At 45.9% G+C, this 23295-nt stretch overlaps 1 protein-coding gene across 4 annotated transcripts in view; it reads right to left on the reverse strand.

Moving 5' to 3' along the window:
* The window catches only part of ASAP2 (ArfGAP with SH3 domain, ankyrin repeat and PH domain 2), a 203406-nt gene that overhangs the window by 109866 nt on the left and 70245 nt on the right, over positions 1–23295 (reverse strand). For all 4 annotated transcript variants that reach the window (XM_033176591.1, XM_033176589.1, XM_033176590.1 and 1 more), the window contains exons 2-3: positions 21614–21686; positions 3585–3730 (exon numbers count right to left, since the gene is read on the reverse strand). In XM_033176591.1, coding sequence (XP_033032482.1) covers positions 3585–3730; positions 21614–21686 — 219 coding nt within the window. The remainder of the gene's footprint in view (positions 1–3584; positions 3731–21613; positions 21687–23295) is intronic.

A 23295-nucleotide genomic window follows, 5' to 3' on the forward strand; every position in this document is an offset into this window, starting at 1 on the left:
CGCCACTTGGCCTTCCTCTGGCTGTGCAGCTTCCACACAGGCTCTGGCCTGGAAAATCAGGCGTGGTGAGTGCTAATTTTGGCTCAAATAAGAAATTTTCTCTCTCTTTGATCTTTGCCAGGAAATAGGATCAACAATCCGACTTCCATAAAGTGCAAGCTGAAACTTGAACCCTTATGATCAGTCAAGAAGGTGGTAAGAGGCTGTGGGTCCTTTAAATGTCACAATGACAACAACATGGGTTTGGAGTGTTAATACCTGGGTTTGAATCCCAACTCTGTCCCTCACTAGCTAAGGGCCCTGTAAGTGACTGTGTGCCTTAAGATGATTGTAATACAAACTATCCTGCACAGGTGCCAAGTGGAATAAATGAAACAGAGTATCCTTCATGCATAGCCCAGTGATTGCTACACCCTGGGTGCTCATCAAATCACTGCCACGGATACCTTTATTGATACCTTTACTCACTGTAGAAAGCTGGACAGCAACTAGGACCTGCAGTGATGTGTGAAGCATTAAAAACTGGCAAAGTCACAGGGTGGTGAGCAATGTACCAGCTGTAACATGCAGGCCCTGCTCTGCTTTCTGCTTTTGCAGGAAATTTTATAAAGGAGAGGGAGGAATTGCTTTTATTTAACTACGCGCAACTGCCTTTGTTGTTAACTGAGACAAGTTAGTTTCGTCCGAATTCCATGGTGTGGAGTGCTCCAAGTGGGCTTGCCTAGGCAAGGACTCTGAGCCTCCCAAGAGAGATATTAGCTTTTTCTTCTTCTTCTTCTTTTTTTTTTTTTTGAGACAGGGTCTCACTCTCTGTCACCCAGGTGGAGTACAGTGGCGTGATGTCAGCTCACTGCAATTTCCGCTTCCTGAGCTTAAGCAATTCTTCAGCCTCAGCCTCAGCCTCCCGAGTAGCAGGGACTACAGGCATGAGCCACCATGCCCAGCTAAGTTTTGTAATTTTTATAGAAACAGGGTTTCCCCATGTTGCCCAGGCTGGTCTTGAACTCCTGGGTTCAAAGCAATCCACCCACCTTGGCCTCCCGAAGTGCTGGGATGACACATGTGAGCCATTGTGCCAGGCCAGATATTAGCTCTTCAGACCATTCAGGGCCTCAGTTATCTAATCTGTAAAGTGGGAATGACACTGACTGACCTTATGGGATTGTCGTAAGAATTAAATAAGCTATCCTGTATAAGAGTCACCAGCTGGCTATAATCTATCCACAGAATCAGGTATGGCGTTAGTCTCTCCATGTTAGAGCTGAGACAGTCCAGGTCTAGCCATCAGGTGAATAAAGCTAAAGGGCTAGGTGTCTCGGAGGGAGAAGCAGAACCTGGGCCTCCACCCATCTCCTACATCGTCGGCCATCGTGGGCTGGCTGCTTTCTAGGCTCCCTGCTTGGCAGCCCCGCTGGGACTTCCCTTCGCCATCATCTTGGAATTCCCTTCCACTGCTTGATTTCCTGTGTTGGGTCCTGTTTCCCGACTTTCAATTTCCTCTTTCTTGGCTTTCCCCTTCATTTTACTAAAATACATCCTTTAGGAGTTTCAGAGAAATGACACATGGGAGCCAAAGTTTTTGAGCCTTGCGTGTCTGAAAATATCTTTAATTGTACTCTCATATTTGATTGGCTGGGCGTAATTCCAGGCTGAGTTAGTTTCCTCACGATTTTAATGGCATTGCTCCATGCCGTGACGTTTCCAGTGCTGCTGCGGAGAAGCTCACCACCATTCTGATTCCGAATCCTCTGGGTGCTGTCTGGAAGCTTTTAAGATCTTTTGCAAGTTCACACAGGGATGCTTAGGGCAGGTCTTTTCCCTGATTGCGCTGGGCACTTGCGAGCCTCTCAACTTGGAGACTCTTCCGTTCCATTTTTAGAAACTGCCTTTAGATTTGTTGCACTGATGACATCCTACTTTCTTTCTAAAACACCTGCCAGTTGGATGCTGGGCCTTGAGAATTAATCCTTGTTTTGTCTTTTATCTGTTTCCCACTTTTTGGTCTTTTGGATCTATTTTCTAAGAGATTTCCTCTACTCCAACCCTTCCTGTTGGATTTTTAAAGTTATATTTTCTTATCTTAGTCATGTCCCTGGCCTTCTTTAATAGCAAGCTGCATCCCAGTCTTCCTGTACGTTTATTTTTCTAATTCTGGTCTCCCTCATGCTGGAGGCTGCTCATCTGTACTGAAGCGTGAGGCACCAGGAGGCTCACAGGCAGCTCTGTGTGTGTGGAAAGGGCTTATCCACCCAGGTGTGGGGAGAGCAGGCAGCCAACTGACTTTTCCACCAGGAGACGCCCTCCATGGCAGCATCTATGGATCTCTACCCTGGGCACATGCAGTTTCTCCAGTTTAAAAAAAATCTCCACTCTTTCCTTACCCGGTGGTGAGACCCTACCATGCATGCCTGGAAGCATCCAGGGCACGGGGCTAAGGCAGGGCGAGGGCTCCACTGCTGAGCAGGTGGGCTGCCACTCTAGGATAGGGATGAAGGGGGATGAGCTCAACCAAAGCCCCAAGGGATTTCAAATTCCTCCAAGTGAAAAGCTCAAGCGGAGCAACAGCTTTTTACTTTTACCATTTCCTACAGAAATGTTCATAAGTGAAGATGGGGAGAGAGAGCAAGGACCCGAGTGCTCCTGCTCTTCCCCTTCCCATTAGGAACTCACACGTGATGCTCCCTCACTTCTCTCCTTCTTAGGTCCGTCTCACAAAACCACTGTCATCACCATCTCAAGAATAAGCTGTTTTTCACTTGTTATGAGCTTTCTAATACAGGACATGAAAAAGATGCTGTTATTTGTGGCCTACAGAGAAAGCATTACTGAGTTCTTGACCTCTTCCATGACCTTTAGGAGAAACTGGAGAAGACAAACAGGAAAGAAAAGCTGGGGCAATCCCAAGGTCCATTCCACCAGGGCAGGGTCCCAAACAGCCCTCTTGGGCTGCCCACTTCTTCAAAACGTTGTCCCTATCACAAGGACAGCACAGAGCTGCCAGGCACAAGAAAGGCGCGATTCACCCACAGTACCAAGCAGCAGCCACAGGCAGCAGGCACCAGCGCTGCATTCCCACGGCTGAAAACTCAGGCACTGCTCTCAGACCAGGTTTTTTTTTTAGGTTCTATACTTGGGAGAACAAAAGGCCTTTAAATATTCATGGTAATTTCTGTGCTTTGATTACAGGTTACCTTGCTGTGTAAGACGGGCCTGAAACATATTTATTAAATATTATAAGCTTAAATGCCTACTATAATTACCAGAAAGAAAGTATTCTACACAGTTTAGAAACTATTAAAAATTCAAATCAGAGGCCCTTAAGAAGATGAATGCATTTACCCGTTTTGTCCCATAGCTGTGTACATTTAAATTGCAGAGCTGAATTTTAAGTCCTGCTAAAGTAAAAATTACAATTTTAAACTTTATTCCAAATTGACCCAATGTGTATAGAAAACATAATTATTTTAGGTACCCAAGGAACTATGAAATGCATTCCTAGTTTATCAAACAAACCTTAAGTATCCTCTACTGAGCCTCTTTCCCATCTGAAGTAACCACAGCATTTCATACACAGAGCTGCTTACCAGGTTTTTGAAAAGTGCTGTCAACTCCTTTGTAAACACTGAGAACTTCAGGAACGCACTTCCTAAATCCGGGTCATCTCTGCATACGCAATTGCCACCGAACTTCTCCAGAGCCTGGGTGTACTGCTCTTCATTTTCCACGTGAGCTGCAACAGAATGAGGGAGGCACTGTGAGTCTCAGGCATGCCACCCTCACTCCCCACCAGGTTCTTCTCGGTTCTGAATAACACTGAACACATCAGCAGAAGAAAAATCTGAGAAAAATCAAGCTGCACCAGGAACAGAAATAGCTTCGTTATCCTGACAACAACCCGTGGTGCCGGCAACAGATCCCAAAGAACAAGTGTGGGGTGCAAGAGGGGAAGCCCTTGCCCACGTCCAGTGGTCCTCAGCATTACCAGATGAGACGGCCGAGGACACACAACATGTCCACCCCTCCGAGGACTCTTCCTTCACCAAATGATGGCAGAAGTCACCAGACTCAGTCCCCTCCCAGAAACTCAACCACAGATGCGCCATTCCTCTCTAGCCTGAAGCCCAGGACTCTAATTCAGAGCCACACACCGCAGCTCCTTCTCCTTTTCACACAGGAACAGCAGTGGTCTTGCAGCTTCAGTGGCTCTGCTCAGGATGCAACTTCTACCCAGGGGCCCTTCCCTCCCAAACTCCTCTGCATCCTACAGACTCATGCTTCCTCCAGGAAGCCTTCCATGACTCTGCCCTACACCCTGGGTATTTCACTGGCACCTCTCCTACCCTTGCACTCAGCATGTTATATTGAAATGGTCTGGTAAATGTGTTCCCCATACACTGGACGTGCTTAGAGTTTACAGACTAAGTTGTATTCATCTTTGACCAAGTTGTGTGCCTGAAATATTAGACAACATACATGTTGTTTGAGCAGAAAAAGGAAACCAGGTGCTACGTGTCATAGCATTTTATTATTATTTAGGCCTCAAAGTAGCACCTGTTAAGAGTGAAAAATCTGGACTCTGGGTCTCTGGCACAGTGGTTCTCAATCCATACTGGCTACCAAAAGCATGCATGGATTTTCACCAAACTCTAGACACCACTGTCCCATCTCAGACCTCTGATTCAGAACCGTGGGTAGGAATGGGGGAGGGGACACAGGTGATTCTGGTAAATTAATGTGGTTGAATATAATTCCCTCACTACTAGGTCAGGCACTTTCAAATGAAACCAACCAGTCTATAAAAAAACAACTTCTATCTCCATGGCTACCTAATTTCTGTTTTCATCAGTTCAATTGGAAATATAACACAACTATTTACAGGCACAATGGAGCAGCCAGACCTGTGGTGTGAACTTGGATGTGAACTCCACCAGAGACAGCCTTAGTGCTGCAGCTCCTCCACCAGGGGACAGATCCTGAGAGCCCATCTGTAGCTCCCAAATTCCTTCTCGGGGAAATGAGACCACTGTCAGCTAATGCCAATGCCCAGGCTGGGCCTGACAATGAGGGAAACGAGGGAACATTTGTTCCTGGAGGGTTGTCCTGGACCCTCAGCCAATCCCTATGACCCAAGAACGGTCTGCTCGCCCATCCTAGGGGGGAAGCACCATGTCCTTGACCTCTAGTGGCATTTGGGGGACTAGAGGGCTCTAATGGGGATCCAGCAGACACAAGAGACAACTCATTTCACTGTTTGAGTCCTTTCTCTTTTTTTAACATTCCAGAAAAGAGCCTGGGAGTTCTAGATAAATTAAATGAATTTCTGAGACCAGATTCAACAAATTCAGACAGAAACATACACGTGCACACGCACACACCCGCACACACAGCTCCTCAGGAGCCCTCGGAAGATCTAGGTTCCAGTCCTATGTCCGCCAGCAAACATCTGTATGACCTTGGTAAGTCACAGTGATGCTGGGCCTGCAGCATCAGCTGCATAAAGGATAAAGACCTGCTGGGAGATGCTCTCAAGGTCAGAGGAGGAATGCAAGAACCAGGTAAAGAGACTTAGTTTACCACACTAGGCACATAACCAGTAACACTAACAAAAGTAACAGCAGCAACAGGTGTCACTTATTCAAAGCACAAACTTTACATATATTTTTTCTAAACTTCATAAGACATGAATTGTTTCTCATAACACTATTAGGAAATTAGGGCTCAAAGAGATCAAATAATTCATCTGAGGAAACACAGCCAGAAAGCGGCGGAGCTGGGATTCAAACCCAAATCTTGTGATTCCAAAGTCCACTCTCCTACTCTACCACGCGATGTTTGTTTCATCGTTAAAAAGTTTACCTTGTCAAACAAAAGTATCTAATTTTTAGGTTTTTAAAATCCAGTTTCACAGATGGATCAATAATTCCTTCTGTTTTACTCTATTTATAATTCTAGAGCGTGGTTAACAGTGAAGGCAAGGTCCTTTCAAACCACATACTATTTTTAAACTATCTCAAAATTAGTGATCAAGACATGGGCAGTTTCGGTGGGTTCAGGAAGGGAGCTGGTGGCCACAGGCAGGCATCTGTCACTACATACTGTCTGTCCACTGGATGACAGAAACAGAAACGCAACCTCCATGCTCCTGCTCACTCCCTCGCTCGCTGCTTTCTGAGCCATGGGTCTTTCAAGAGACACCAACAGAGGGGAGCCGGGCCGTGGTGTCCTCCTTCACGGTGCTGGGCAATGAATACAAAGCACCGGCAGGAGAGAAGCTGAAGACTCTACCCAGCCTCGAGGTGTCCTTCAAACCACGAGGAGGACTGGACCCTCAGTGCTGCTCTAAGTGAACACCCAGCGGGAAGGGACTTCGCATATGGTTCATGCCTACTAGGTCGCTTGTAAGTCTTTTGTTCCATTTAACCTGACAGCACTAAGAGTTGGCTATCATGATCCCTATTTTCTTCTGAACCAAGTGCAGTTCAGAGAGTCATGTCACCTGCCCCAGACCATAGAGTTGGTAGGAGGGTCAATGCACTTTGTGGACCACACAGGCTGCCTCCAGCCCTTGGCAGGAGAGAGGAGCCAGCCTTCTCCCTGGTAGTAGGCTTCATGTTCCAGCACCAAGAAATACGAAAGTACTCCTTATCATCCCTCCTTCTGGGCTCCTCAACTGACTACCTGGTATAGGTTAAGTTTTTTTGTTTTTAAAAAAATTATTGGCCAGACACGGTGGCTCACACCTGTAATCCCAGCACTTTGGGGGGCTGAAACTGGTGGATCACCTGAGGTCAGGAGTTTGAGACCAGCCTGGCCAACATGGTGAAACCCTGTCTCTACTAAAAATACAAAAATTAGCCAGGCATGGTGGCACATGCCTGTAATCCCAGCTACTCAGGAGGCTGAGGCAGGAGAATCACTTGAACCTAGAAGGTGAAGGTTGCTGTGAGCAGAGATAACACCAGTGCACTCTAGGCTGGGCAACAGAGCAAGACTCCATCTCAAACAAACAAAAAAAATCTTGTCCTTATATATCTTCTAAATGATGCATTGATCCCCAGCAACCCCAATGTGATCAATTAGTTCTTTGGCTTGTCATCACCATCATCTCACGGATTTACATTTACAGTGCTTTCATCCACTACAATCAGCACTATCTTCTGATGTTCACACTGTACCAGTTTAGGTCAGTGGGAATCTTTTTGCACTGGTCTAGTTGGGGATTTTTAGATGTATTTTTCAACCCGCAAATGAACTTGAAGCTTCTTGCTGAAGCCCATAAGCCCTGTGTCTTCCTCTAGCACCCAGCATGCTGCCCACCATGACAACAGCCATCCCTCCATGAATAACATGGCACTGACTGACCCACTGCTCCGGATCACCCCAAGATGAAGATTTTCCTACTACAGAACAGAAAATCATTGAGTGCGTTTGTTTTCCTTTTGCCGAAAACAACCTTAAAACAGGAACCTAAAATAAATAGCTTGGGAATAAAGCTTCTGGAAAGATCTCAAACTGGGTCTGTCAGCTTTTATTTACAGAATTGTGAAAGCTGTTCTTCTAAAAAGAGCTCACACTCTCACCTCCCCCTTGTTCAAATGTATCTTAAACTCTAATTCTCATTAATGATCCAGATCCAATAATCACTGACCTGGGAGGGACTTTGGAAAATAAGAATCTGAGTCACAGACACCACGCTAGGACAAGACTTCGTTTCTTCTCAATTCTAAGCCATCACCCCTTTATCTCCCCCACCTCACTGCACGAAACCCACCAATCCCTGCAAAAGGATGAACTGAGAGACTGTTGCAGAGAAATCAATCATGAAGCCAGCATGCATGTGTACAAACGGAGTTTAGAGGCAATGACTAGGTTTTGTTGTGTGCTTTTTTAGTTTACTGGATTCTGTTATTTAAAAAACTGGTATCAAGGAGAAGGCCCAGTACAAATGGTTTAAGCAAAAATTGCTGGATACAAAAATGACAAAGAATGGCTCCTTTGAGCCCCATCTATTGGCCACACACGCAGATACGGCTCTCGACAGGTCAGTGTGGCCCATGGCACAGTGAGGAAGCCACCAGCACAGCACTGCAGAGGATGGGCGTCCCACGGCCAACTCACCTTCAACTACCTCCTCTTTCATCTCAAGCATAACACTCACTATTTCCAGCCCTGCAACAGGGATGTGACAGTATGCTGGGGTGAGATACAGGGACACATATGCTCATGGCTGGGATGAATGCCTGGGGAAAGATATGTCAGTCCATGCACTGATCACTTACAATGCCATCAGGCAATGGGCTAGGTGCTGAGGACTCAGATGGCAAGGAGACATTGAAATCGGGCTCCAAGGACAGGTAAGACTTGTCGAGTAGAGAAGCAGCAGATCACAGAAACAGACAGGCATTAGCCCCAGGGGAACACCAGGGAGTCCTATGTGTTCCCGCTATTAATACTTTCTCTGGTTTTTTCCTTTGTTTTGTTTTGTTGTTGAGACAGAATCTCGCTCTGTTGCCCAGGCTGGAGTGTAGTGGTATAATCTCGGCTCACTGCAACCTCCACCTCCCGGGTTTAAGTGATTCTCCTGCCTGAGCCTCCCGAGTAGCTGACACTACAGTCACGCACCACCGTGCCCGGCTAATTTTTGTATTTTCAGTAGAGACAGGGTTTCACCACATTGGCCAGGCTGGTCTGGAACTCCTGACCTCGTGATCTGCCTGCCTCAGCCTCCCAAAGTGCTGGGATTACAGGCGTGAGCCACCGCACCCAGCCTACTTTCTCTGTTTTAAAGCCCCTGTCGGCATCCAGCTCTCAACTCTCAAAATTGCCACAGGTAACACAGGTCTCATTGTCCCCACCTCCTTAGGGCTCCTGTACTCACTGCTGAGTCCTTTCATTCCATGGATCCTGAAAGGTGACCTAGTCTAAACATGGAAACCAAAGCCCAGAGAGGGTGATGACTTGCTCAAGGTCACACAGTGAGTTTGCAGCAGAGCTGGAACAAGAACTCGGGTTTCCTGACTCTGAGTCCAATGCTCTTCCTCCCACAGCAAAAATCGTTTCTTCATTTGCTCATGACATTGTCGCTGTCTTCAGTTCTTAGCTCTTATCTAGGCTAAGAGCTGAAGATAGTGACGATGTACAACCTTCCAGTCAAGTGCATGTACCATTAACCCGAACACCAAGTGATGTAACCAGCATAACAGAAAGAAGGCAGGGTGCACCAGCCTCATGGCTGCCCAGTCCCTGCCTCCGTGCTGACCCAACAAAGACCCTCCAAACCCCTGCTCCAGGCCAGACCGCAGGCTACTTGGGAGTCAGGCAGAGGAAAAATCATCTGCTGACACCCCACATTCCAATCTTCCATGCAGACAGCTTGGTGAAGGGAGCGTTTAAGGAGAGACATATGTTCTCTACAGCAGCAGCTTGGTGGAGACACTCCTTAGATGGATGACACGACGATTAATCCTCAAATGTGTATCACGACATGAATGTTGTGATGTTGTGCACAACTCTGCATAGCGGAGACCATTTCCTCCGGCTGTCGGCTCTGCATGCCACCTGTTTCCAACCTCACTTGTGGCGCGTGATCTCATGGGAATGCAATTTCTTCAAATCAAAGATCATCCCTGTTTCTTAACAGGGTCTCTACCTAGTGGACAGCCCACAAGAGAGGGCCATTTTCAGAACTTTATTTCTAGAATCATCCCAACTAAATGTCTGAAAACATATTTTCATTTCCAATATGCTAATGTGTATCATTCTGGCTAATCCCACTTTCAGAAATCTATCCTAAGGAAACAATCAAGGTGATCAGAGATGTGTGTACAGAACATTTATAAAGAGTGAAAATTTAAAATGTGCTAAGTTCCAACAATATGAAAATGGTTAAATTAACAGTATTTCTACAAAATGGAATATTATGTTGACTTTTAAAATCATGATATAGGAATATGGTAGGAACAGAACGCCAAGTTTAAAAAAGGCAGGACACAAAATTAGATATTTAGTCTCAATTTTGCAAAAAAGTAAAACGTAGAGAGGAGGTTGAAAAGATAATACATCAAAATGCTAACAGTAGTGGGAAAAACTGAGCACTTGCTAGCAGTCAATAACCTGTTATATGCAAGGCATTATATGCTAGGCCCCAGGCCAAGTGCTTTCTAGATGTTATTTTATTCTCCTCTGAGTGGACGAGGAAACAGACTGTCGAGGGTGAACCTACCCAGGGTCATGCGACTTCTAAGAGGCAGAGCCTCATTCCAAGTCAGGGGTGGGCCTCAGACCCAGCGCTCACCTGAGCCTCTGCTGGTTATAAAGATACTGAGATCCCATCAGGGTAAAGGGTCAAGACTTGGTTGGTTTAGTGCTTTTCTGAACTTTCTAAATTTTCTAAACTAAGCTTATCTTATCTTTATAATTACAATGTAAAGAATAAATAAAAACTTATAAAGAACTCTGAAGCATCAGCTCTAACTGCCAGATTGTTTCAGTGCTCTGTGACTGTGCCTATTAAGAACATTAGGCCGGGTGCAGTGGCTCACGCCTATAATCCCAGCACTTTGGGAGGCCAAGGTGGGCATATCTCTTGAGGTCAGGAGTTTGAGACCAGCCTGGCCAACAGGGTGAAACCCAGTCTTTACTAAAAATACTAAAATTAGCCAGGAGTGGTGGCAGGTGTCTGTAATCCCAGCTCCTCAGGAGGCTGAGGCACGAGAATCACTTCAACCCAGGAGGCAGAGGTTGCAGTGAGCCGAGATCGTGCCACTGTGCACTCCAGCCCGGGTGACAGAGCAAGACTCCATCTCAAAAGAAAATAAATAAATAAATAAATAACATTAGAATCTGTCTTTCTCTCCCAAAGCTTTCCCTGGACAAGGTAACATGAGGGAGACAGCCTTCGAAACTGAGTATGCCTGTATCATCTTTGACGAGACAGAAGCAGCCACAACCAGAAGGGGTTGAACAAGAATGTCCTCCCTGTTCATAAACCCTGCGAGCTCCCGCGCAGGCTGAGCAACTGGAAAGGATGCCTCTCACCGGCTTCTTCCTGCCACTTCCTCTGCCTTCTCCAACACCCCAGGCTTCTTCCACTTTCAAAACCCATTTCCATCATGTTTCCTAGGAAGTCCCTTGGAATGTGATTCCTTGAGAAACCGCCAGTCTTTGTGGATAGTACCCCAGGATGCATCTAGTCTGGTGGTGTTCAGCACAGGCAGCTAGCAATGGAGTTCACTAATAAGGCCAAGATGTGGGCTATTAAAACACAAAACCTGTTGTCTATGATCATCCCATCCTCTTTCATCCTGCCTTATATTAATGACCCCATCCTTCCAATGACGATTCAAAGTCTGTGTGAATAACTAAATGTCACCTCAATTACCTCCCTGTGAAGCTTCTACTGCTTGTAGGGAGTACACGTGGAAGGCAGGTAAGAGGGGTGAAGAGTGGCGACTGGGCTACTGCATTTTGTTTGTTTGTTTGTTTGTTTGTTTTTTGAGACGGAGTCTCACTCTGTCACCCAGGCTGGATGGAGTGCAGTGGCGGGATCTCGGCTCACTGCAAGCTCCACCTCCCAGGTTCACACCATTCTCCTGCCTCAGCCTCCCAAATAGCTGGGACTACAGGCGCCCGCCATCATGCCCGGCTAATTTTTTGTATTTTTAGTAGAGATGGGGTTTCACCATGTTAACCAGGATGGTCTCGATCTCCTGACCTCGTGATCTGCCCGCCTCGGCCTCCCAAAGTGCTGGGATTACAGGCGTGAGCACCTTGAATTCCCCAGAGCTCATTCTGTTTCTTGCCTTTGTGTCACTGCACTGAACTGATTGGCTGAGCACTCTATGGGGAAAGGAATACATTTTCTGGGGGCTGGTAACAGAAAAGCCTTCTTGGAGCAGACGACGTTTAAAGGAATTTGCTCATTGAAAATGTAGTATGACATGAGACTAAAACTGAGCTACCAGCTGCTTGACTCATTCTCTTTAACCAGAGAGCTGCTTCCATCCTAGGGGTGCTTGAAGGGGGTTGGAGGTGGTGGGGAGGGGGTCTCACTGAAAAACTGGCAGGGCTTTCCTTTAGCCTGGAGACAGGCTACCCCAAGGTGTTTGGATTCAAAGCCAAGAGGTGAATTCAACATTTGTTGAATGGGGAGTACAAGCTATTAGAAATTTTACTCCCAATTATATTCACACCCTTTAATGGGGGAAGAGTTCATGTTGGCAAAGCAATCTGATTCGCTACATTACAGAATGTGCATTTAGCCAGGGTAAGCAGATTTCAGCCCTTCATTTTTGCCATGTCATACCCCATGACTTACGTGCTCACCACAGTGATGACTTAAGAACACACCACTGCCCCCACCCAACTCCATGCAGGGCACAGCCTCTAGGAAGGAAGCTGACTCCTGTGGTTCCATGAGATCCCGGGGTCTCACTCTCAGGGACAAGCAGCCCTTGGAAAGTGCATAGTCTCTAAAGCCTCAGACAGTAGCTACCATGAACACTGTGGAGATGACATACATGTAAAACTAATCTTTCATCCTTACAACTCTGCAGGATTTTACAGATGAGGAAACAGATGAAGTCATCGTGTTGATTGGGTAGAAGATTTAAGCTCAAGGTCTGAGCTTTTTCGCTTGGTGTGTTGGGTTTGTGGACAGGTTTATGCGGGTATGTGCATCCCAAACAGTGTATGCAAAATTATGTAAAGGTACCTTTTCTTGGAGGGATCATCCAAAACAGCCTTCTTATTTTTACGGATGTCTATGATAACCAAAAGATTAAAGAACCACTGATGAAACCACAGCCCCATGTCTTACAGATGCGTGTGGCCACTGGCTTGGCCCACAGACTGGCTGACTATAAACACCGGCCAAATTAAATAGCAGATACCTCTGAACCGAAGTATGATTCATGCCAACACTTGGACGTCAGTTAAGTCACAGACCTCTGCGTTCCTTCAGAGGTACCTTCCTTCCATGACTAATGCAGTGGTCACTTTGGACAGGATTCCACAAATCACCATCTAAATTCCAATCATTGTTGTTAGCCAGCAGCAGGGAGACGGCTGGACTCCAGAGCCTCACAACCGGAAGACATCTCCAGGGCCTTCAAGCCCATGTCCTCACCTCCCTCTACAACTTCCTCAGAGACAGGGGCCGTCCACCCGCTGCAAGAACCTTCCAACGACCAGCTCGCCACCCAGGCTGCTCACCCAGTTATCCTCTCCTTCATACCTGAGTCAAGGCTTGCTCTTGGGAAAGCCTCCTCTAGAGAGGAACAAATACTACGTCTACCTTCCTCGGCCCAGAGAAAGCCCTTCATGTACGCCCTCTCCCACCCCTTCCGAAACTAAGAGCCCCATGTCCTTCAGATATCCATCCTACAAGGATATTTCTCCATCTCTAAGATTTTCAGGTTCTTCTTTGTATGCTGCTCTTACAACTAAATAATGAAACAACAACCTTCTTTATAAGCACCAAAGACTTCACTGAGGTCACGTGTGGCTCGCCTTTGGGACATGTGCCATGTACTGGCTCACACTGATCTTGTAATCAACCAAAACCACCTGGAATTTTTCAGAAGGACTACGATGGCTCAGTCAGGTGGCACGTAGGGTGCTCCCCACGTTGTCATTTGTTTTCTCCACAGTGTGCCCCTAGCAACTTCCTGACTCAGCAACAGGCAGCATGCTGCAGCAGTCAGAAGCAGAGACGGGTACACTCACCTGGTTTTGAATCTGAACTCCTCCAACTGTTGGCTAGATGACACCGGCAAATCGCTGCCCAGTGCCTCTGTGAGCTCATCTGTCAACGAACAGGACCTAACTCACAAAACTGTAAGGATGGAATTCACATAAAGTTTTTGTTTAGCTTTATAATAGAAATATTCTAACAAATACCTCATGAGTATTTATTACCACTATGCTTCTACCCTCAAGTTGGTGAATATCAATATTCTTTATCATCATTTATCATCTATTTCTTTTTAAACACACACGGTGTACATAAATTTTGTATCCTGAATTTTATTGCTGAAGATTTCATCATAAGCATTTTTCTTCCTGTTGCTATATAAACATAATTCCAGCAAGCAGCTAAATCCTAATTCAGCTTTACATAGCAGGCATTCAATTTCTCACTTTGATAAGCAGTGCAACAAGACAGTGAACATCTTTGTGCATGGATCTCCTTCCACGAAAATATTTTTATTTTTCTTGATGTGCACCACCAAACTGCTTTCCAAAAACTCTGCGGTGCACGTTTTCAGTGCCGCAACAATAGAGCACAGTACTAGTTCCTGTAAGCTTGCCAAACAGTAAGGATTATTCCGATCTTGTTATTTTCTCATGTAATAGGTAGAAATCAGACACAATCTATATATTTTTTTAAATATTTTTTTCTTTTTCAAAAAAATATCATTTTCCTTTTTTCTGTTTTGGAGATAGGGTCTCATTCTGTCACCCAGGATGAAGTGCAGTGGTACAATTTCAGCTCACTGCAGCCTCAACCTCCCAGGTTCATGTAATCTTCCTGCCTCAGCCTCCCAAATAGCTGGGATTACAGGCATACACCACCATGCCCAGCTAATTTTTGTATTTTTTTGTAGAGACAGGTTTTCACCATGTTGCCTAGGCTGGTCTTGAACTCCTGAGCTCAAGTGATCCATCTGACTCAGCTTCCCAAAGTGCTAGGACTACAGGCATGAGTCACCGTGCCCGGCCAGTATCTTCTTATTGCACAGTGAAACTTCATTTCCTCAACTATTATATTTGTTCTGAACTGCCTTGTTCTAATTGATAATATCTACAATAGAAATAGTTTTCTGTATGAATTTAAAGTGTACTTTCATATCGTATTCTAACACTGCAAACAACAGGCAGGAACACACACACAAAGTTGTATTCTCATTTTCTTTTGTAGGTGGGAGATGGTAAGGATTTGAGGGAAAATCAGCATTTCTTTCTTTGTACTTTCAAGAATGGGATAATTTTCTAGGATATTCTGATTGAGGGTAGGAATATCACTCTCAATAAGAATGTTCTAACAAGTCCTTATGACAGAGTAATTCTAGAGAAGTGAAAATGAAAATCTTTTGTTGCTTCCTTCTTGATAGAGATGAATTTTTCCACCCACTGATATGTCAAACAGCTGAAAAATGTTAGCTTCAACTTCCTGGGGTGTGGAGGGAACACCTTTGGGCTGAGCCAGAGCTTGGGAAATTTTAGACAAGAGTTTTAAAATAAATATGAACTTTTTTTAAAGGGGTCAGATAGCAATCAATCACTGAGTGGCAAAGAGTTTCTCATAAATCATTATGACAACTGCTTTTGCAAACCTGAGGTAAGACTCTCCAGAAATACAGCTGGCTGGGTTGCCATCATTTTGAAGACTGGGAGCAAACATAACACACTGGCTATTGTGGAAGAAGACTACTGTTTTGCTACATGTGGGACATGCGGATACCCTTTTGGCCCAGTCCAGTGTTTAAAGTGGGGATGGGGGGTTCTAAGGTAGGATTCTCAAAGCCCAGCGCTGTCACCTGGGAGCTTTTTCAATTAGCAAATACTCAGGCTCCATCCCTGACCTGCTGAACCAGACACTCAATCCCTGTTTTAACAAGACCCTAGGGGGATTCTGATACGCTCTCAATTTTATAACCACTGCTCTAATGCAGGGATTCAGAAACTTCTTCCTAGAAAGTCAGAGAGTAAATATTTAAGCAGGGCGCTAACCCCATCATGAGGGCCCCGCTCTCATGCCCTCATCTAAAGCTAATTACTTCCCAAAGGGCCCATCTCCAGACACCATCACACTGCGGGTTGTTGAGGCAATACTGAGGTTATTGTGTAGGTAATGATGGTACGATACCATTCTTAGCTTTCAGGCTGTGAAAACACAGGTGTCTGGCCACAGTTTTCCAACCTCCATTTTAAGGCATCTTAAATTTCCTTCTACATAAATCCATATAAATCCTCAAAGAAGAGAATACAGGGCCTGTCATAACACAAACCGCTTATATCTAAAATTGTAAGTTCACCTCTCCTACACTAAGAAAGCAGTGTAAGAACATACCTCAGGAACCTGATAATGTATAAACACTAAGTATTTACTGGGCCCCTATTATCTGCCCACGAGCATGGCGGCCACTGCAAGAAACACACACAGGAGGTATATCGCAGCTGTCACACTTACCACGTGTATGTCCAGAACCATGCATGGTAATTTTTCATGTTATCTCACTTAACCTTCACCAGCAATCCTATGACCCATTAAATTCCCATTTTACACATGAGCAAATTGAGGCTCAGAAAGGTAAAATAATCGTCCTAATGTCACAGGCTTTTTCAGTGGCATTGCTAGCTTTTAATCAAGGGTTCTTGGATTCTAATATCTATGTCTTCTTTATCCTAAATGACACCGACACCGTCTCCCAGAATTGGTCTTTCACCGAGCAAAGATCAACAGATACAAAACTGCTAGAGAACAATCGGGAGCAATACTTAAAGTGTTAACAGTGCCTGCATGTTAGGTACCCTTTAATTTGTAGCTGAACGAAACAGTGGAAACTGATTCAACCTCCAAATCCTAAGAATTCAGGAGAGGTGTGGTAGAGAGAATAACATGTCCTCCACCACCAGATGCCCACCTCCTAATCCCTGGAACTTGTGAGTATGTGATGCTACTTGGCAAAGAGGAATTGAAATTGTAGATGGAATAAAGTTGCTAATCAGCTGAACATGAGATGGGGAGATTATCTGGATTATCTGGGTGAGGCCAATGTCATCACAAAGGGTCCTTACATGTAGAAGAGGGAGGCAGAAGAGTCAGTGTTTGCTATGGGACTGAATTGCATCCCTTCCCCCAAATTCATATATTAAAGCCCTAACCCCCAAGGTAATGGTGTTTGGAGATGGGGCCATTGGGAAGCATAATAATTAGGTTTAGATGAGGTCAAGTGGGTGAGGCCCTCCTGATGGCATTAGGGTCCTTATAAGAGGAGAAAGTTGGACAGCTTGCTTTCTCTCGCTACCACGTGAGGGTACAGGGAGAAGGCGGCTGTCTGCAAACCAGGAAGGAGAGGACAGCCCTCATCAGAACCCAACCACACTGGCACCCTGATCTTGGACTTCCCAGCCCCCGGGACTGTGAGAAAATAAATTTCTGTTGTTTAACCCACCAGTCTATGGTATTTTGTTATAGCAGCCCGAGCCAACTAAGTGTCAGAGCAATGCGGTGTGAGAAAGACATCACCGGCCATGACCAGCTTTGAAGATGGAAGGGAGCTGTGAGCTAAGGAATGCAGGTGGCCTCTAGGAGCAGGAAAAGGAAACTGATTTCCCTTAGAGCCTCAGGGAAGGAGCCCTGTTGACACCTTCATTTTAGCCCAGTGAGACCCATGTTGGGTTTCCCACGGCAGAACTGAAAGGTAACTTTGTGCCATTTTAAGCCAACTCATTTTATGGTAATTTGTTACAACGGCATGCCATTTCTTAGTGACTCACTGAAGTCTTCAAGATGTCACTTGTGTGACAGACACACTAAAGGCATGGTGGCTTTGAAACAGAGAGGGCCACTCATTGCACACAACCCTGACACAGCAGTAAGACCATCGGGGTCTGAGCTTCAGCTGCACAGACACCTCGGGTTTTAGGACTTAGGACTTTTCAGGACTCAGACTCATGACCTTAGAATAACTCAATAACTACTACAGGGAGGCTGAGCCTGGTGGGTCACTTGAGGTCAGAAGTTTGAGATCAGCCTAGCCAGCATGGTGAAACCCCAACTCCACTAAAATTACAAAAATTAGCCGGGTGTGGTGGCAGATGCCTGTAATCCCAGCTACTCGGGAGGCTGAGACAGGAGAATCGCTTGAACCCAGGAGGTAGAGGCTGCAGTGAGCCGAGGTCGTGCCACTGCACCCCAGCCGGGGCAACAGAGAGAAGCGCCATCTCAAAAAAAGACAAAAAAAAAAAAAAAGAATCTATTACAAGACAGTCAAAGAGGGTTATGCTGAAGTCAAAGAGGGCTAAGTCTGGATGAAGACGGGTGGGGAGGCAAGGGCAGGTCCCCTCCAGGTGACTGGGATGGGGAGGCCTGTCTGCAGACCGGGTGGAGCTGTGCGAAGCCACAGAAGTACAGCTGGCACACACTCAGGAAGCAGTGACAGGCCAGTGGCCTGCAGTGAGGGACACTGGGGCAGAGATGGGTCAAACGGGGCCAATCTGTGACAAAGTAGGAAAGCAGGTGGAGGAAATCCTGGTCCCAAAGAAGTTAAGAAACATGAGACAAGAAAGGGAATATGGCAGTATGAAGCATAAACGCTAATTTATTCTCACTGTTCTTTCTATCATACATAAAATGAGTGCTCTTCCTATACAGGAATTGCCTTGGGTCTTTATCCTCATGATCAAAACACTACGGGGACTTCTCCTTTGGAACCAACTGCCTTCAGAGCCCATGTCTGTGTAGTTACAGGGCACCTAAGCCAACTGTGGTCGCCGGCACTCAGTCCCTTCTTGAATATGCCTGACTTATTTCTGACATCTAGTTCTAAAAAAATTTAATCTATCCTTAGACTTCTCTGCTAAATATATGCAAAAGAACGTGCTACTAAAAGCAGTTCTAAAGAGTTCCAAAGACACTGTGAACAATGTCAGCAACATGACAGGAGAAAGTATCGCGTTTCCTCAGGTGACTTCTTCGCAGTAGACAACGCTTGTTCTGAAATAAAGATTTCAGGATCAGGCTCTGGTTTTAGGACTTAGGACTTTTCAGGACTCAGACTCATGACCTTAGAATAACTCAAACTTGGCATGACATAATATATGGCTAAAGGATGACAAAAATAGGAGACCCCCTCCAAGGTCACACACCAGGCTGTTATGTGCAGGGCCTTGGAAAGGACATGAGCCCAAGGAGCTACGTTAAAATCCCAGCCCTGTCACTGTAGAGCTTTGTGACTTTGAACAAACTCAACTTCCTTGGATGTCAGTGTTCTTTCATAAAGTGGCAAATGCTATTTTAAGCAAACAGCAAAGCATGAGCAGAGGGAAGAAGGCACAAAATGTGGCTCGCTGGGGAAAACTGCAAGTTATTTCAAAGAAGGGCACAGAGGAGTCCAGCTGGGGAGGGTCGGGACAGGTGGCCTGAGTCCAGACAATGCACAGGAGCTTGGAACGCATCTGGTGTTCTGCAGCATTTACTCACCTGAGGCTCACAGTGGGGTGATCAGGGGAGGCAGGACAGTTTCATAGACAAATGAATTGGGAAAGGATTAAGGCCGATAACCACTCACAATCCACATTACTAGCCCATTAAAATCTTTGGATGGTTCTGTAGTAAGAGAACCATCTTTATCCCAATTGCTCTAAAATCCTAAAGCCCACAAGAGGCCTTCCTTCTCTCTCCCATGCTCTGGAACTGACTTCCACCAACTTCAAAGAGGGTGAGGAAAAAACGCTGTAGAGTTTTAGGCAGAGAAGTAACACCAGTGGGGCTGCATTTTAGGAAACAACGCTGGAGGGTGGGCAGAAATAGGAATGAGGTTTGTGGTACACGCTCAGCAATATGGGTCAGCAAGGCAAATGACACAGAGGTGCTGTTCAACTCCTGCAGGCCAGCCTCCTGCCACTGAAGCACTAGCGCCTTCTCCCTTCAAAGGCAGGTCTGTTCATAAGCTGCACCGCTAGCTGCTGGGCCAGCCTTGGGAGTCACACAAGTCCCTCCTCCAGACTAGCAGCAGCTACACAGCCAGTGTTTGCACAAGAAGCAGATTATTTCATTTTTATTTCTGATAAGGGCTGCCTTTTCACCATACGACTATAAAATCATTTTTGAGTCTGACCAGAATATCAAATATCCCTCAAGTTACAAACTGAAAAAGTCCAAGTGAACCCAGTACAAAAAAAAAAAACTTCCTAGATACTTTTCGAAATCTGGTGCTTGTCAACGCAACTGGGCGTACCATTTCTTAGCGACTCACTGAAGTCTTCAAGATGTCACTCGTGTGACAGACACACTGAAGGCATGGTGGCTTTGAAACAGAGAGGGCCACTCACTGCACACAACCCTGACACAGCAGTAAGACCATGAGGGTCTGAGCTCCAGCTGCACAGACACCTCGGGAACACCCTGAACTCTCTGATCTGCAGGTTCCTCATTTGTATAAGGAGAATCAGTTGTTGACAAGATTAGCACAATGTACAGAAAGCACAAGATACATAGTAAGTGTTCAAAAAAATCAAAACTACCATTATTGCTCCCTGCCCCACACTTAACCCAGGTAAAAAAGCTAGAGGTGGATGGCCACTTTCTGTATCAGTTTTAGAAAAGGCCTGTCAGTTTCCCCTGCTCTAATTGTGACTGGGGTTGGGGTGAATCTTCAGATCAGTTTCGGGAGGCCTGACACTAACAGTGGTGACTCTTCTAACCCATGTGCATCACATATTTCTCACGCAGGTCTTCTTTCATTTTGGTCAGCAGCATTTTGTAGTTGTTGATGTAGGATTCCTGTGCATCTTCTGTCAAATTCGTTCCTAAACACACTTGGCAATGCCCGACTGTAACATCATCCTGCACTTGGGATTTCCCGATAGATTCTTCCCAACTGTGGCTGGCACAGCTCTCATGGGGGGAGAGTCAAGAGCAGCAACTAGAGCTTGTGCCCACTCTATTGTAACTGTGGGGGGAGGGGGAAAGGGGTGGGCAGGTGGAATGTGAACTTCCAGGTCGTTCCCCTTCCCTCCTGACACCATGACCATCTAAGGCACTCCCTGTCCTCCTGCTCCAATCACCCCTTTCACTAAAGAAAGACACCATGAGGGTGAGGTGACACAGTATAGATGAAGGGACCTGAGTACTTCCACAGGAGCAGACCCCAGGTCCCTCCTCCTCCCACCCTGTCACCCAAACTCTATCTGTACCTGAGCAGGGGGCAAGCTCCCCTTAGCAACCCATCGGCCCCGTTTCAGTCTCTCAGGGACTCCTCACAGTTTCTAGTCCCCCAAGGCTGCCACCTTCTTGTTGCTGAATGAAACTATATAGTCACTTAATGGCTTTTAAAAAATATTTTCTATCACTCGTAGGATTTGTACAAGGGAAGATATGCCACAGGTGACCCACCTGTCATCTTTAAGCCAAAAGTTGCATGGGTTTAAAATATATATATGTGTAAATCTACATCAAATATTACTTTATGTTTGTCTATTTATTCATTTTCTTCCTACACTAGAAAAGGCAAGAGTGGGTAAGAGAGAAACGGAAAGGGCACTGTGACACAATTAACAGCAAAAACCAAATGACAGAGGCAGGAATGAATCCAGGTCCCCATCAGCCAGGCTGACAAAGTGGGTACACACAGGACTGTGCTCCAGAAAACAGGAAGCGCAACGTGGGACAGACAGCACGGGGGATGACATCCCACACCTGAATCAGACGACTGGCAAAACAAAACGTACTTCTGAAAAAGAAACATCCCAGCTCACCTCTGTGATCTGCATGCCCCGAAAAAGGAGTCTGGCTGCTCATTTGTTAATGGTCATCAATATTATGGTACCAGGACTTCAAATGCCATGTTTTCCACGCAGAAACCCCTACGGAAGGATGCATACTCACCCAGCCCAGAACTGTTGATTGCTTTCACGGATTTCTTCATTTTGTAAAGAACCATCCGGTCCACGTCCAAAGCCTAAAACGTAGAGAATACAGTCATTAAACCGTGTTTGTGCTGAGACCGCACTAGCAGCAAGCACCACGTTGAGTGCCACTCTGAAAGCCCTGCTTGCCTCTGCCAGGTCCCTCTGCACCTGTTTCTGGGAGACAAGCCCTCAGTGTGGTGTGGAAGACTGGTTTCCAAACGGCACTAAGCAGAAGTTTGTTGGCAATTACTGAAAACCAACTCCTCCTCCCACAGCATGCGAGCTGTCTCCTGCCCACAGCACCTGCTGGGCGCGAGCCCTCTGCAGTGAAGTGAGTTACCCCAGCCGAACTCTCAGTTCTCCCTGGTTACCAGCAAGGCTCCGGGATTTGCCTGCCCGCCAGGGACTCCCACCGTGCCTGCGCCCCTTCCCCCTACAGAGCCCTAACAAGGTGTAGGCAACCCCACTCTGGATTTGGAAAAATCCAAATATCATTAGCTTGTAAACTGTGTTAGAAGACGGGTCCTATTGCTTCCCAAGCCTCAGATTTCTTCTCCAGAAACCAGCAGGAACAATGCCCACTTTGCAGGGTTGAATAATTAGATAGAGGCACTCACATATATAATATTCAGCAAGTATTTATGGAGCAGCTACTACACGGCAGTTGTCTATGGCACTCACAATATCCAGCATATAGGAGACACTCAAACAGTATTCGTTCAATGACTAATCACACCTGGAAATTTAATTACACCTTGACTTTCACAACAGATACAAAGGTAAAAAGTCCTCTTTTCTTTTTCTTTTTTTTTTTTTGAGACAGGGTCTCGCTCTGTCCCCCAGGCCGGAGTGCAGTGGTGCGATCTCGGCTTACGGCAGCCTATGCCTCCTGGGTTCAAGCAATTCTCTCCTGCCTCAGCCTCCCAAGTAGCTGGGATTACAGGGGTACGCCACCGCGCCCAGCTAATTTTTGCATTTTTAGTAGAGACGGGGTTCACCATGTTAGACAGGCTGGTCTCAAACTCCTGACCTCAGGTGATCTACCTGCCTCAGTCTCCCAACATGCTGGGTAAAAAGTCCTTTTAACCCACTTACACAACATAGAAAAGCAAAGGGTGACTTGTGACTGGAGGGAGAGAACGTTTGTGAACGGGGATAGTGATGCCAATCACAGGCTATCCTATAAAAACTAAAGGGAGCACCCTGCCCTACAGCTACTGGCACTTAATAACTACTGCTATTGAGTGTCCATTATTACCCCATAGTGAGTTTAGATCATAAAAACCTGCAACGACCTATCATCCGAAACACAGCACAGCTGCTCAGAGCAATGGATTCTGGACTTCCAGCCTTCCTGAATTCACCTTTTGAACCAGTTTTCAATAGCAGAATCGTAAGCCCTAGTTCTAATGCCACGATGATAATTTTATTGGATGCTAAAAACAGACATGATTAGTGCTGACAATTTTAAAGGGAAAAATGATCACAAGGCACCAGACATTTGACGGAGTGGCTGCAATACAAAGAGAAGTTATAATCATGTCATTACACATTTGTCCAAGCCCTTGGAATGTATAAGAGTGAGCCCTAACGTGAAGTAAAGATATAGGTGACAGCGATGTGCCCTTGTCAGTTCACTGAGGGTCACCAGCGTACCAC

This window comes from Trachypithecus francoisi, unplaced genomic scaffold (genome assembly GCF_009764315.1).
Source record: "Trachypithecus francoisi isolate TF-2019V2 unplaced genomic scaffold, Tfra_2.0 Lachesis_group17, whole genome shotgun sequence".
In the NCBI taxonomy this organism is placed as follows: domain Eukaryota; kingdom Metazoa; phylum Chordata; class Mammalia; order Primates; family Cercopithecidae; genus Trachypithecus; species Trachypithecus francoisi.